General features: G+C 34.0%; 2 protein-coding genes and 1 long non-coding RNA gene across 5 annotated transcripts in view; 2 read left to right on the forward strand and 1 right to left on the reverse strand.

The window, feature by feature from the left end:
• The window catches only part of LOC132705872 (serine/threonine-protein kinase Tao), a 27380-nt gene extending 19123 nt beyond the window's left edge, over positions 1 to 8257 (forward strand). For 2 of the 3 annotated variants that reach the window (XM_060676815.1, XM_060676816.1), the window contains exons 8-10: positions 1445 to 1840; positions 3252 to 3370; positions 3424 to 6393. In XM_060676815.1, the coding sequence (XP_060532798.1) occupies positions 1445 to 1840; positions 3252 to 3370; positions 3424 to 3562 (654 nt within the window). In that variant the 3' untranslated portion in view covers positions 3563 to 6393. Of the gene's footprint in view, positions 1 to 1444; positions 1841 to 3251; positions 3371 to 3423; positions 6394 to 8127 lie in introns of those variants that run through there. The other variant, XR_009619524.1, reaches the window with a different exon arrangement.
• Positions 8240 to 10920, forward strand: LOC132705873 (sin3 histone deacetylase corepressor complex component SDS3). Its single transcript, XM_060676817.1, has 5 exons — positions 8240 to 8523; positions 9010 to 9181; positions 9235 to 9412; positions 9466 to 9705; positions 9764 to 10920. The coding sequence occupies exons 1-5, from the start codon at positions 8376 to 8378 to the stop codon at positions 9998 to 10000; spliced, it is 975 nt and encodes a 324-aa protein (XP_060532800.1). The 5' UTR covers positions 8240 to 8375; the 3' UTR covers positions 10001 to 10920.
• A 1796-nt stretch (positions 10921 to 12716) lies between these two features.
• Positions 12717 to 15270, reverse strand: LOC132706052 (uncharacterized). The gene is made up of 3 exons (XR_009619545.1): positions 15021 to 15270; positions 14677 to 14951; positions 12717 to 14623 (listed from the first exon to the last, which is right to left on the reverse strand). It is a non-coding gene; the product is annotated as an uncharacterized LOC132706052 (long non-coding RNA).
• Positions 15271 to 15444: the final 174 nt, after the last annotated feature.

The following is a 15444-nucleotide window of genomic DNA, read 5'->3' on the forward strand; positions in this document are numbered from 1 at the left end:
ATTGTAATAAATTAAACCGAAGACCCTATATTATTGCGTTACTACATCGCATACTCCCATGCATCACCTAATGTGTTTAACCCTCTATATTTTTGACAACTGTACCCTAATTATGATAACAATTTTATAAAGTAGTACAGTAGTAGTAGTACAAATTGTATATACAGCATGAGAAAAAATTACCCTTGCATGTTATAATTCTATTAATTACTCTGTTAGTGTTAGTGCTTTTTTAATTTTACTAAACATTCCCTAGTTTTTTTTTTATGTCAATTGACCGAAATAATTTTAAAAATACAATGAAATTTATATTTGTTTATATTGTGCGATACGTCGCCGTTACGTCGTTTAACGCACCAAATAAAATCGCTAAGTATTGTATTCGTTTTGAATAAGGTTATAGATAAATTGGGCATCACCAGCGAATAATAATTTATTACAAAATTCGTATTATTAAATAATGACATAACACTCCACAATTGCAAGATTTATTTTGATTTCAATTGATCGTGGTCCCAACGCTATTCTCTATTCCTAAACTTAGTATTTTTGAGGTATATTCATTTTTACGAACATAACTCCGAAAATTGGTCAAACTATGAGAAAACTTCGCAGTACGCCAAGAAAAATAAAAATAAATAGATAAATTTCAAATTTTTATGTTTTTGAGAAAAATGTGTTGTTATAGATGAGACTAAAAGAAACTGAAATTAATTTCAAATATACAGAGTTATTCATAAATATGTCAGAAATTATAATTATATTTTTTAAATAGAACACCCTATATATTATGGCATTAATAGATACTCCCTTTTATAATTAATCACCCAATGTATGATTGTTGGTATCTTCTTATGATTAAGGTGGTCGTTTATTGATTATTTTTGTTTCAATATCGGATTCAATATATTATTTCCGCGTTACATTTCCATTTGTATTTTCACGAAAAAATAATATTTTTCATTTTGATTCATCCTGTATAAATGATTCGAACTAACTTGAAGACAAGTATAGAGTAAGTAGCTATTAATCTTATAATATACAGGGCGTTTTATTTACAAAAATGAAGTTTTGTTTCCACATATTTATAAATCGCCCTGTATACTTTTTTGTAAATGATAAATTCTACCAATGGGTGTTTAAAAATAGCGGCAATTTTTAAGAGGGTTATTCCTCAGATCATTTTATGAAAAGAGTTTCAATAAATGTAGGTCCGGAAATGCATTGCTTTCAAAATACAGGGTGTTACGGATTTGTTTGCGAGTTGCCCTCTTAACAACCCGATAGTGATCAACTTGAAAGATAAACTTTTATTATTTATTGTAATTAAAAAGCCGTTTAAGTTAAAAATTTGTGTTCATTTTATTAGATAAGGCACGTTGCCGTTTTTGGGGATATATATCTTTGTCATTTGCGTGCGTCATCGTTTATCTTTTGCTCGCAGCAAAAGGAGATGCTCGTGCGTAAACAGTTCCGCGAGACTTGCAAGGTGCAAACGAAGCAGTACAAGGCGCTCAAGGCCCAGATACTGATGAACACGCCCAAGGAGCAGCAGAAAACCGTCATCAAGAAACTGAAGGAGGAGCAGAGGAGAAAGCTCGCGCTGCTCGGCGACCAATACGAGCAGAGCATCGCGGAGATGTTGCAGAAACAGTGCATCAAGCTCGACGAGAGCCAAGAGCTCCAGTGCCAGCAGATGAAGGAGCGGCTGCAGTACGAGTTGGAGATCCTCATCGCCTACCAGAGCAAGAACAAGATGCAGGCGCAGGCCCAGAGAGACCGCGAGAAGAACGAGTTGCAGGAACGGGTCGAAGTCAGGCGCGCCTTGCTCGAACAGAAGGTTATTTTTTTTTTTAGTCGATATTTTCATTTATTTTAAAAACTGACAATGCGAGAGTTATTTATAAATCTTGCAGTGGCATCAATAATTTTGTTAAAAAAAAACTTTTCAAGTAAAAAAACATTTTAAATCCAATGGTCAAAGAATGTACCTTCCCGAGGTAATAGCTGTCTGACGTCACATATATAAGCTAATAAACTTCTATGAACTTTATTGGCGTGGCTACAAAGTAGATCTCCCGTGAAAGCAGGGGCGTTTTCCTGTTGTGAAAGACACTAGTGTCAATATTTTCAAGTCCTTAACAAACTTAAATAAAAAGTCTACACACATGCGCCTCTGTAACTTTTAACTATTTAAAAGTCATCTTACCGAAAGAACCCAGAAAACAAAAATTAGTAATACTTATAGTTTTAGAAAATATGTATTATAGCGTCCCACGTTTTAGGGCCAATATTATTCATTCAGTAAAAATTTGAGCTTAAACACTATAAAGTTGACCAATAAAATAAAATACTTAGGAATAACAATGGATACACAATTAAAATGGAATAAACAATTACAAGCAGTAGTAAAAAACCTAAGGCCAATGTTTATTATACGTTAGTGTCGTCACGTTTACAATATGGTATTTTGGGCTGGGGAGGAGTACTGGAGATACATCTTAAAAAAATTGAAATAATGCAAAAATATTCCCTAAAAATCATTTTCCAAAAAACTAAAAATTACTCTTCTGTATAGCTCTGTAGGGAGTTACGATAAGGCAATTATTTTTTAAAACAACAGGTTCAAATATTTTCAAAAACAAAACCGAACTACAAAATATAAATCATTCTTATAATGGAAGAAATGGAGAAATGAGAAACACTAAGTGTAAAAAACAGATCGGCCAAAGATTTTACAATTTTCCAGACCCATTTTTATAATTTCCTAAATGAGGATTTAATGCGGAGAATTAAAATGTTAATATCATTAAGTGCTTTTAGAAAGCATCTCAAAAAATTTAAGGTGAGTGTGAGCCTTGTAGCAATAAATAATATGAATGCATAAAGGATAAAAAGAAATATTAGAAAACAAAATATATGTAAGAGTAAATAACAAGAAAAAGTGGTAGAGAATGTCAAAAATAAGATAAGATTTATGTGTAAGATTTGTTTGTTTTCAATGTCAAGTTTAAAGTATTATTTGTTTGTTTTTAATATTATTATGATATTTAAGTTAGACTTGTAGAAATTTCTTCAAACTTTTATTAGCATTAGTTACTTTCTGAACTTATGAAATGTGATCCTGCACAACTTGGGGTTTTAGAGACAATTTTCATTTGTTTATTTTTTAGATGGTCTTTAAATGTGATATAAGCCCTTTGAAAAAGTATATTATTGTAATGCTGATTCCTAATTGTCGTGTGTTAAAGATGATGGCGGAAAACCAACGTTTCATCGAGGAGAGAGGCGAGCGGATCAGGATCCTGCACGAGCGGCAGGAACGTGAGCTCGAAGAGTTTGATGAGGAGTCAGTAAGGCTGGGATTTAGGTGGGGTTTCGCCCAATCGATCTGGTAGCGTTTGACTCTCGTTCGTATTTCAGTGCATTGGCCATAGCCGAGATGTCAATGGCGTTGGGCGATCTCCGCGATGGCTACGACGATGAGGGCAGCCTCTCCGGGTCGATGCTGAGCCTCGCCCACTCGAACAGTTCGACGAGCTTCCCGCCCAATTCCGTTTAGTGTTTAGGTCGACTAATCGTCGTAGTGGGTCGAGTGGCGACGTAGATCTGTGATCGGTACGTTTGAACTACCGGGACTCGTTCCGCGCTCTTTCTTGGTCGGTTTTGTGTGTTTTTTTTTTTTTCGGTTCGGTGGGTAAGTGTCAAACGTGTACTGATTCCGAGGCAGGGCCGCCCTTTAACGGCGTACGCGCGCGTTGCACTCGGTCAAATCGGTAGCGGAAATACCGGCGGGAAGCTGCGAAGTTTTTGCTAAACGAAGGCGAATGTATAAGTATAAAAGTGACCTTTTACTTTTTCAGTTCATAATTTAATTAGCAAAAAAAATAAATTTTGAAAATATACGGGTGGTAAGTCACTAAATCGTTATTTTCGAGTGAAATGCCACAAAACGTTCAACATCGACATCCGAGTAGGAAAGATGGCCTGAAGTTGACGCCAACCCCTGTATATTGTAAATAATATGAGGTTTGTTGTCAACCTGGCTAGAAAAAGTTCAAGGAATTTTTTTTTCCTGGGCTTATTCCTCTTCTGCCTCACTTCAGGTTTTAGACACTTTCCCTGTTATAGTACACATTTATTATGCAAACTTTAGGTGACTACGTGTTTACTTTTCAGTTTTATGCAACCTTTCATTCTTAGAAATGTCATTTCTTGTGCCTGTATTCTGATTTCTTTTTTTTTTTCTTTTTTCATTGTTGAAAGTTTGTCGTCTCGTGAAATTTTATTTTATTATTTACCGTTCTGCTGAAAGTTCGGCAGATATGCTAACCTTTCCTACATCGCAGCCCAAATAAATAAAATGCTTTACCTGTTCCAATACTATCTTTGTCCTGACTGAATATGTACCCTAGGAAAGAGTATTTTTGACAGATTGTATAGAATATGATGGTCTCTATAGGGCGTCTTCTGTTCAATACTATATTTGTCCTGAGTGGATATTTACCTGAGAACAAGAATTCTAAGTCATCGGCATACAAAATGGTGTCGTTCTCCACTCTTTCACTGTGGCATCTATATAAATGCTAAATAATGTTGGTGATACACATCAGCATTGTCTATCTCCCTAGTCTGTCGATATTGCTTAGTTAACTTTCCACCCATATCTATTGCAATTTTGGTATCTATATATAAATTTTGTATTGCAAAAACAATTTAAAAAAAAAACGCGAATTGTAAAGGATCATCTTACTCCCGGGAAATTTTAGGTACTTTTTAATTTGCAATTTTTAAAAAATCTTTAATTCTGTTTACACGTACATGGTGACCAATTTTTCAATGGTAACTCTTAAAGCGTTGCGCAGTGCTCCAAAGCTGCCCAAATTAAATTATCAGGGACGGACCAAGAAGTATTTTTGAAAAAAGAAAATTAGTTGGTTTTCATTTTTCGTTTCTCGCAAGTCTTTTCCGATTTTTTAAACAAAAAGTTATACGAGTTCAAAATTACTTCATCTCGGTTGTTTTGTCTACAGGGTGTCTTACATTACTGTATTTTTGCGTCTTTTTAGATTTAACAAAAAAAACTAAACTAATTTTGTGGTAGCTGTATTGCAGTTCACATCTATTGAATGTTTAGTTAATTTCACTGAATTAATTGGAATTAATTAAATTAATTAGTTTAATAAATTTAATTAACTTGGCGTTAATGTTAAGTTTCTCAATCAGAAAGTAATTTTTAATGCATTGTAAAAGTCCATTTTCAATTGTTTTTTTCCCTCAGTGAAACAATAGACTTGAATTTTTGAAACTAACTTGGTTTTTTATAAGGAATCTAGAAATGTCAAAATCAAGTTATGCGGTTTTTGCAAAATATTTGTGAATCCACTTCTTCCAATTTAATTTTTGTACCTTCTGCGTATTAGCCATCAAAATATACAACTTTTTTCCCATTTAACAGACACCCTTGATGGTTTAAAAATTACCCACACAATCGCATTGAAAAATTGATATCCATTACTTCCCGTTTAAAAATAAAAATAATATTTGAAAAAGAGACAAACCCCTGGACGCTTGCTCGTTTTTCAGTTTGCGATACCATTATCAGCAGTGCCTTTTTTGGACGACAGATGGGGCAGTCAGTTACCCGCTTGTATTTCCACTGCCGAAATTTGCGTGTAAATATACTGTCTATTACAAAGAAAACCCATCGGGGCGCCATGTTCGAAACCCACGCCCTCCTAACGTATAAGCATACTTTTTATTAAAATTTTTCTTTATACTATTAACGTAAATTATTGGTTTCCAAACTGTAGGTATATTTCTTAATTTTTTTTTCCTTTTCCGATCGACCGAATAATCCCCGAGACTGTCGCGTCGACTACTTTATTCAAATTATTTTAGGTTACCCAATGATGGATTATATAGCTACGTAATTTTTAAAATAAAAAAAAAGACTAACTGTACCAAAAATTATTGGTATGTACGCTTAATAATATACAAAACAGATTATTAGCCCTTGCTTCTTGTACTATAGGGAACGGCAGACGGCAAAATGGCTTCGTCGTTTTGAATTGGTTTCTATTGCGTTTCGATCGTTTTGAGTACCGTCAAAACGATCCCGAATCTCTCCCCGGTCTCTCCGGCTACTTCCCGGTTTGCGGTTTTTCTTCGTTCGAAAAACTTTCGTTAAATTCCTTTCGAAGTTATAGTGGGTCAAGCGAAACCCATACAATGGTAAATAAATACACAAAATGATTAATGGCCTTTATGGAGTATATAGTACGAAACTTTAATATTTAATTTGGCATAAAAATAAAAATAATTATTCTAAAAAGGAGACCCCAAAATTAAAGTCATGTACTATTTGTTTTTTTTTTGTTTTTTTTTTTTTTTTTTTTTTCAAAGAAAGTGCCACAGACTACTGTAATAACTATTTACAAACCTTCTGGATCCCTACTGCATCGGTTGCTTATAAATCAAACCTGCTGAAGTTTTAGCTTAGCTGAAACTGAAAGGGGCATGAACATTGTCCTGGATGACTGAAGGTAAAGGTCTGGTCTCGTTATAAATTTCCATAGATTCTCGGAAATTTCGCGTTCATGATCCTTGAGTCTAGTTGATATTTTGCGTCCGATCTCTCCAATGTATTCTTTGCAGCATATGCATGTAAACTCCTGGTTGAAATGTTGAGAGATTTGCATCCTACTTGGCTGTAACTTTTTTGTTTTTGGAAATATCAAGGTAAACAAAAAAACAACATGTAGGGTTAGTAGCCAAGTTTTTTTCCAAGTGACATATAAAACAAAACATCAATTTTCTGACATATAAGCCTATATCATTTTTTTTTTAAATAGAACAGCCTGTATTTCATATGTGTTTAATTGAATATCTTATTCCGATTACAATGATGTAACACTCTTTTTTAACAATTCGGCAAAAATAAGAAATTTTTATATTATTTCAAATTATCTAATAATCAAATATTGACTTTTTCCAAATTTTATCAAATATTTTTAATAATATTGATATTGAACGACTGGAATGGTATTTCCATGACCTTAAACTTACCTTATGCGTGAGGTCTTTATCTTGGTAAAAAACAAAATTTCTAGAAATGCCTTTCGCACTTTGCTTTAAAATATTCTTCATAATTCTCTGTATAAAATGTAGGTTACCCACTTCCGCTGCATACCCTACACCCAGCCCCATAGCATCACTGAGCTCCCGCCGTATTTCACTGTTGCTATTAAACTTTTGTCAAAAAGCCCTCCTCCACGTTTATGGCATTGGATGCAAATAGCTTAAATTAAGCTCATCCAAAACTCAAAAGTGTTAAAATTAATTCCTTTATTCTGTTTATTTTCCTTTCAAAAAGTTTTCTTCTAATTATTTTTTCGTAAAACTATTCGGAATTTACTGTTTTTGCCAAATCTATTGGACCAAATCTATTGGATTTTCGAAGAATCTATCTTTCATCGTAATAATTAAATATTTTGTGCTGACTTTTTGTTTTATTTAAAATCCGTTTTACCAATATCCCGGCGATTTTACACCATTGCCATGAAAAATAATTTTCTTTCTGCAATGATGTCGTGCCAAGTTTTATTTGTTATGGGGAAATTTTGTAATTATTTTTTTCTTATGCCAAATAATATATTAAAATAAATTTTTGTTCTACATTCTCAATACATCCCATCAATTTTAACGATAGTGCAAATTTATTTACAAGTATAGCAAGTTTCACTTTGACGCTGTAGAATACTCGTGGGTTCCGCTCAAAAGTTAATTTCGCCAGTCGGTTTTTCTAGCAGTATTCTCCATTTCGTCGGTAAGAGAGGTAGTTCGTAACGATTCGTGCATTATTTTTTTTTGTTTGTTATGTAAATTGTTTTTCGTTGACATAGAGTATATGGTTTAATGTTTCAGGTTTGTAACGAATGAAAATACTTATGACATATTAATAAAATTAGTCAATATATTGTAAATAATTTGTTAAAGCTACTGTGTCAAATTTATAATTAGCGTAATTTTTTTAACTTAAATTACATAGTCAACCCATTCGCTAGTTTATTTATTTATTGACACCTAACCTATAAATACATAGTACGATTCAACTATGCGTTTCAGAATTTCTGTGGGCATGGCTGATAACATAGCACAATTTAGAGGAGTCTTCTTATCGTTGGCCCGGGAATGACGATTAAGCAGTAATTACTGGCAATGCATGCAAATTGAAAAAGAAGAAGAAATGTTTCACAGAATACAACAGCCATGTTTAGAGGCCTGTGATGGTTTGTAAGGTTATGTGCGATTATGTTTTGTTTGGATTGAAAAACGACTTAAATATATGAAATATTCCGGACAACGTTTCATCGATGGATCTTTTCGGCTCCCCCGTGTCGAATTCCTACAAGCAAGAATATGACTTTGAAGAGGACAGCAAGTACGACGAAGATAGAGAGAAATATGAACACCAAGACGAGAGCGATGAAGACACTGAAGACGCCAGCGAAACAGATAACGGTATGGTAACTAATAATAATAATAATCTTTATTAATATTATTCGCTAGCGAAAATACAAAAGAAACTGTGTTTATATGATACATAATAAACTAATAATTTTTCAAGGTATTAAGGGTAAATAATATTCCATATTGCTCTCATTCTCATTTAAAGCTATTTGACTTTTCACATTCCTTAATATAATCAAGTAATTCATTATCCTGTTTTAAAACCTTATTGGACAGATTATTTTGGTGATCTTTAATATTTACTTTATGTATGTAAAAGTTATTTCTTGTCCTAGTGTTTTATTTATGAATATCTCTTAAATATGCACAAATATTTTAAAAATGGTTCTGAACTAGCTAGTGTAATATTTTTTAAATAAAGTGTTGGGAGTTATAGTTTGTCATGCACTTAACACATTTAAGTAAGTTAACATATCAACTCAATTTAATGTAATCTTTGTGGGTCCCTTTCACTTTTTCACTGCTTCTATATTTAAGGTCGGCAAGACGAGCACTTGGAGATAAAAGAGCAAATGTACCAAGACAAACTAGCGAATTTAAAAAAGAAGTTGGCACAGCTTAGCGACGGCACACACTACGAATACAACAAGAAGGTGAAGAGGCTGGAATATCAATACCACGAAAGACTGCGCATGAACGAGATCTACAAGTATATTAGGCTTCCACTATATTATATCCAAAGTTAGTTGGTTTGATTTGCAGAGAATACATGATAGACTTGGTGAAAAAAGATTACAATCAGGAGATAAAGGCGGCCGCCAGAGATTTCGAAGAAAAGAAAATCGACCTGCGGGAAACTCTGATATCTGACTTGGAAGACAAAAAGAGGACTGTGGAAGCCGAACGGTTATCCATGGAGCTGACCGGAGATTCCATGGAGGTAAATATTGTGAGACTCCCAAGTTGGAATTTTCTTGTTATGTTTTGGTTTAGATTAAGCCCGCTATGACTAGAAAACTCAGGAGGCGACCCAACGACCCCATTCCGTTGCCAGAAAAGAGGAGGAAGGCGCCAACCGCTCAGATTGTGTACCTCTTGGATGAGAAGGATGCGGATAGCGATCTGAGGCAGATCAAAGAGAAAATGCCGGTGCCCACACGAAAGCTGAGCGAGAGCTCTATGGGCAGTCCCACTCACAGCTTGCAGGGGGTATCGGTGCAACCTTTTACTGAGGTAACGAAGGTTTTATGTTTTTTTTTTTTTTCGGGTTGCCAAATGGTGTATTTTTAAGCAAACAAATCTGATCGAGACGCGCATCGAAGACGGTAAACTGTTGTACGAGAAGCGATGGTTCCATAGAGGACAGTCCATTTTCATCGAGGGTAAAGACACTCCCAAAACTGCCGCGAATATCTGCGGCATAGGGACGGATTGCATTTACGTCAAGAAGCCCAATGGGGAAAAACTCAGGTTCTTCTTATCAAGTCTTATCAGGGGAAAGGTTTCCCTTAAAAGAAGGGCTTCCTGAAAACCCTATAAATGTCGCTTATTTCATTTTTTATGATTTTTTAAATTTTAATATTTATATAAACTTTCCTGGATCACTTCGTAATCTGACACTTCCATCCTTTTCCATTAAAAAAAGTTGTTTTGCTCCTTTAGGGATGTGATGACTTTCTAATGAGCCTGGCGCTGCGTAAAAGTGAGGTTAGGCGGTGCGTGCAAGACGAAAAAAATAGACTGCTTAAAGATTTTTATGCTTTTTTTCTACATATGCGGGGAGGATAAGCAGTGAAGTTTGTAAGAAGTTGTTTCCTTTCATATCCTCTACAATTTTTTCGTGCTCTCACGGTAGAGCAATTGCAAAGAACTCGAAAATTTCGTGTTTTGTAACCAAAATCCTCGGTTTCAAATTTCAGGTAGGAGGTAATGCCACAGTTGCGATCTGTGTTAGATGATTAAACCTTCGAAGGGTATCTGTAATGTGCGATTACCCTATGTTAGTTGCTCATTGGAAAAGAAAACGAAATTATCTACCACAGTCCACTCACGCACTTTTTCTGGGCCATCTAGTATTATATGATGTAAGAGATTGTCGTTTTTTAAATTTCACAGCTTTTATGACAGTTGTATCACTTAATCAATCAATTATTTTTGAAATTAGGATAAAATGTGTGTACTTCCTTTATGTTTATGCTTAGAGATAACTTTTTGGAGACCCAGAACACATCAACATGAGGTACTGCTAACAATGAAGAAGTTTGCTGGTGGTTTACGACATTTATTATATAGAATAAATTGTTTATATTTACAAAGTGTTTTTTTGTCGATCCATAGAGCTCGCTCGCAATCGACGTTGAGTATAAGGAAAAGGTTATAACCCTACGCGGGCAACATAACCGTGACATCTATTGATCAATTGTTTAACTAATTAGTTCCAGCGCCTAACGAGGCATGACGCTACCATCCGTCCAACTATCGATGCTCGTTTCAAGTCTATTGAGAGGTTGCACCATCACCGACAATCTATTAATGCTTGTATCAACGAATTAGTTCCAACGTTAAACACGATATGGCAACCCACCGCGCCATCTATTGGTGTTTGCCCCAACTAAATACAATAGGATTAGCATTCTCGTGTTCAACTTCAATGATTGAAGCTCGATAGACTTTCTGAATTACGAAACCAGGAGCAATGAGGACCTAGCTGAAAAACCTACAATTTCCTGAAGAACCTAAGAAGCTTGCAGGTTGACCTGAGTACTTTTGAGCTTATCATTAAAAAGAAAAAAAATGAATTTTGGTTGACAAATATAACAAACCAGGACCGCACCAGGAAATAAACAAACAACTATTTTTTACAATTCCAAAAATATCTTGTCGATCTAATTAATAGTGCCTGATTATAGAAACCGCAAGTAGTTTTCATTCTTATTTGAAAATAACATTAATACCAAACCACCCACATCTTAAACAACAATTTTTGGGTAAAAATAACATCTTTACATAATATACAGTTGCAAACAAAACAGCATTGTCACTCTACGTTTATAAAATCTCAAAAAATTAAACAATAATAACGAAGATGTGCTGCTACATGATGTAAAGCAACCATAAATAGCTTCTCATAATAACATTACTGCTCTTTAAAAACACATGTTACCAAATAAAAAACTTGCCTTAATATAGTCACTCAACAATGTCGAAACAAGAATCTCGAATGACAGCGTCTTTCAATTAAATTATGTGTAACATTTCCGTTTGGCAGGGCAGGTAAAAGTCGACTTTCGTCGAGTGTCCTTAGTCTCTGCGTATGCCCACAAATAAACGCGGTTACAAGAAGTGGGTGGTTCTTTGCTCGGTCAAAGTCATTTTTCCCAAGAATCCTAAACCTAATAGGATCGCCTAATTCGCCAGATCTGTCCACAAGTGCAATGCGAAAACTCTCGCTGGCTGTGACGTAGTGAAGTCCTGTATTGGGGCGTTTACTATGTAAATGCATGGAAATAATCTGAAACTGGCCCAAGTTTTGATGGACTTTGAGTATTTTTAGTAGCTAGTATAGCATTTTGTTTGGATGATCACTCGTTATTTTCATTTAATGTCAACATTAAATCGTTTTAGTACTTATTTAATAATTATTGGGAAGTAGCGTAGGGTAGGGTTAAAATAATACCATTGCAATCAAGTTTGGCTTAATGTATTATCTTGAAATACACATATTACACATAAATACATAAAACTAGCGAACAAAACGATTTACTTCTAAAACTTTGTGTTTTACGGCATTCTACCATTTTAAATATACAAAAATCAACAAATACTTATAAACTAGAAATCCCTATTTTTGGATATATTAAAGAACATATTAAAAAACAAAAAATATTTCTGAAGTTCATAGGAATTAGCGTTCTCAGCTTACAAAAATCTCTAAACTAAATGGTAATTCTTCTTCGGTTTTAAATATTTTTTTGCTAAGTTTTTTACCACCCCTTGTCCTTTTGGAAACGAATCACCATGATGGGATTCAAAATAAAAGTTCCATTTTTTATTTTTTTTTTCAGAAAATGATCAGAAGGCTTTATAAGGCCCCCATATGATAACTGTTGTACCCAAGAGGGTATGCTGTAATGATGATCTGTGGTAATTTTATAAGTATAATCTCCTAAATTGGGGATATGTTTTGTTTTTTAACTAAGTAACCCGCAATGTATTCTCGAAAGCATCTTCAGTAGTTTCCTTAATTAAAATCAGATGGATCCTTAGATCCACTTGGGGAAACTGATGAAAATGATGAGCTGCTTTAGGATTCATTATGTAAATTGTAAACAGGCGTGTCTTTAATGTCTAACACTTTGGTACAAATAATGCAATTGTCTAAAACTCGCTCTTTTGTATTTACTTTAGAACCTAAAATACCAGGATTTTTCCTAATAGAATCATACGAATTTTGTAAATGCCCCCATGAGGTGTTGGGTTTCATCTGGACCCCCTCTGCTTCTTATTTGAGAAAAAAAAGTTCGCCAAACTATCCTGATCATGAGTACAAATATATTTAAATATCTAAAGTGGACTTCATGTTTTCAAACAAATTTTGTAAAGAAATAATTGACATTAATATGCCTTTTTGAAAAGTCATTAGGGTGTTTTTTCCAACAACTCTCATATTATAAATTAATTCGTACATTTTTTTTAAGTGGTCATTTTGATTTTTCCAATCTATTCTATAGGCATTTTTTGCCGGGACACTCCCGTTTGGAACATAGCTATTAAAAATATTGAACCATAAATTAACATCATCTATGAAGTTTCCCAAATCCACTGTCATTTTCTTATCTTCTCCCAGGTTATGTAAACGAGCAGTAGAAACATTATTAGAGAGAAGTTGCGCAGCAAGTAGCACATTTTGACAATTTGCTTTTTCAACATCTAAATGCTTTTGGTTTTTTTTTTCAACAAGCATTGACTTCACTATCGGTTAAGGAGTCCAGAGCCTGAAGAGGATTTTTATTTAAAATTAAATTGTCCTTTAGCATAAATCCTCTATCTAAAAGCCAGTTATGCAATAATTTTAATAAATGTCAGCAAACATATATGTTATTATTAGAAATGGGATGCTTAAATGAAGTGTTATTTATATTGATGCCTAATACTTTCCATAGTCCCACATTACTTGCACCACAATCACTTACACAAGCCACCACATTAAATGATATTTTGTGAAGTTCAATGATAATGTTGAACAAAATTTCTTTGGTTATTTTTTGGTCAAAAGCAATAAAAATAGGTTGCTTCCAGTTTGAAAATAGGCCTTGAGCCATAACAACTTGCACATTGTTATAAGGACCTAAAATTTCATCTTGAGCGACATCATATTCTTCCAGAGCCTTCACTTTAACCTCATCATACTGTAAAACAACTGTTCTTTCAAAAGTAGAAAATGATTCAGCTGCTAGCTTAAGCATTAGCAAAACATCTGATAATATTCCTTGACTTAAATTAAGTTCTGAAGCCCGTCTTCTTAAGGAAGACATGGATAATGTAATTCACTTCTTAAATAAAGGTAAGATTTCTTACTGTAATATCTTAACGTAAATGCTACACCTATTTTGTCTCCAGTCCAGTTTACTCGCTTCTTTTTTTTACAATAAATCGATTTGATTCTGGGAAAGTACCATCTTTAATAGTGTCATGGGTGCTATTTCTTCAGTTGTTTTAGATTTTGGGGATTTGTAATATTTAGTTTTGAAATATTTTAGTTGGTCATTAAGAATTTTATTTTTTTTTATTACTTTTGATAAAAAGACCTTTAGTTTTAATAGAACTAGCTCCTAGCAAAGAATATTTTTTTGGTTAAATTATTAAAACTATCCAAGAAATTCATATACTTACTTAGCTTTACAATTTATTAGTCGGGGTTCAGAGTTGGGTCCTGGCATGGGTTCTGGAGATGGATTTTTCTCTCGTATTTCACTTGTGGCATTTGATGTTGCTGCTAAAAGCTCAGACAATACCTGCTGCGCTTCTTTTTTGGCATTTTTGGAATTAGGTCGTTTTGATCTACATAATCCTGCTTCTGTTGGTGGCTTCTGGTTAAATAAAAATAGGGTGGGAACAGCAGTTCTTTTTAAAATCTTTTTTAAAGGTAAACCTAAAATTTAAATTTTGTAGTGAATTCAATGTGTTACTAAAGACAAAAAAAACCTAATAACTCATTTTGTAAGTCTCTTTCATAATCATTTTCAGTAAAATGAACTGAGCAGACATAGCTTGTATATGGATTAACTTTGTCCTCTCTTCTACATCGAACTATCCACTCATTCCGAATAGTTCGGGATACTAGATCTTTCCCTTTGGGAAAGCGATGAAAACTACATCTTTGAGAACTTGCTTTTTCATCAAAATAGTTGTTATTGCACCCATACATGGCACATCTCGTTCCAGGCATGCCTAACTATTTTTTGATGTAACTTATCCCACTGAAATAGGTAAAAGAAACGTATTTCTTACCTTTACCTATATTATTATGTCTAATTTATTGAGCTTACCTCCAAACTAATAACACCGCTAACAAGCAGCACGAACCCAAAACTTTTAAGTCTTTGTTTAAGGTTAAAAATACTGTTTTCCTCAGTTCTCGCCACTCAAGCACGTACAATTTTAAAGTATTTGTTAAAGCTTAAAAATACTGTGTTGTCCAAGTTGTTTTTACAGAAATACAATTAACACTCACTAGTTTAAATTATTTTAATTGTTCAAAGAACACAAAATACATCGGTTTAATACGCCTTCAAATGCATTGACAGAATACACAAACACCGTTAGATGACTTCGCTTACGTCACAAGCGACCACGTGCGATCGATAATTTTGCCGAACTTATATGTCTTATGGGATTGTGCAATGCTATTAGGTTTACGATTCTTGCTTTTTCCAACCAGAATACAAGCGTTGAATAAATTTGGTCAATTAT

Source organism: Cylas formicarius, unplaced genomic scaffold, assembly GCF_029955315.1.
Source record: "Cylas formicarius isolate icCylForm1 unplaced genomic scaffold, icCylForm1.1 PGA_scaffold_8__14_contigs__length_24414737, whole genome shotgun sequence".
Lineage (NCBI taxonomy): Eukaryota > Metazoa > Arthropoda > Insecta > Coleoptera > Brentidae > Cylas > Cylas formicarius.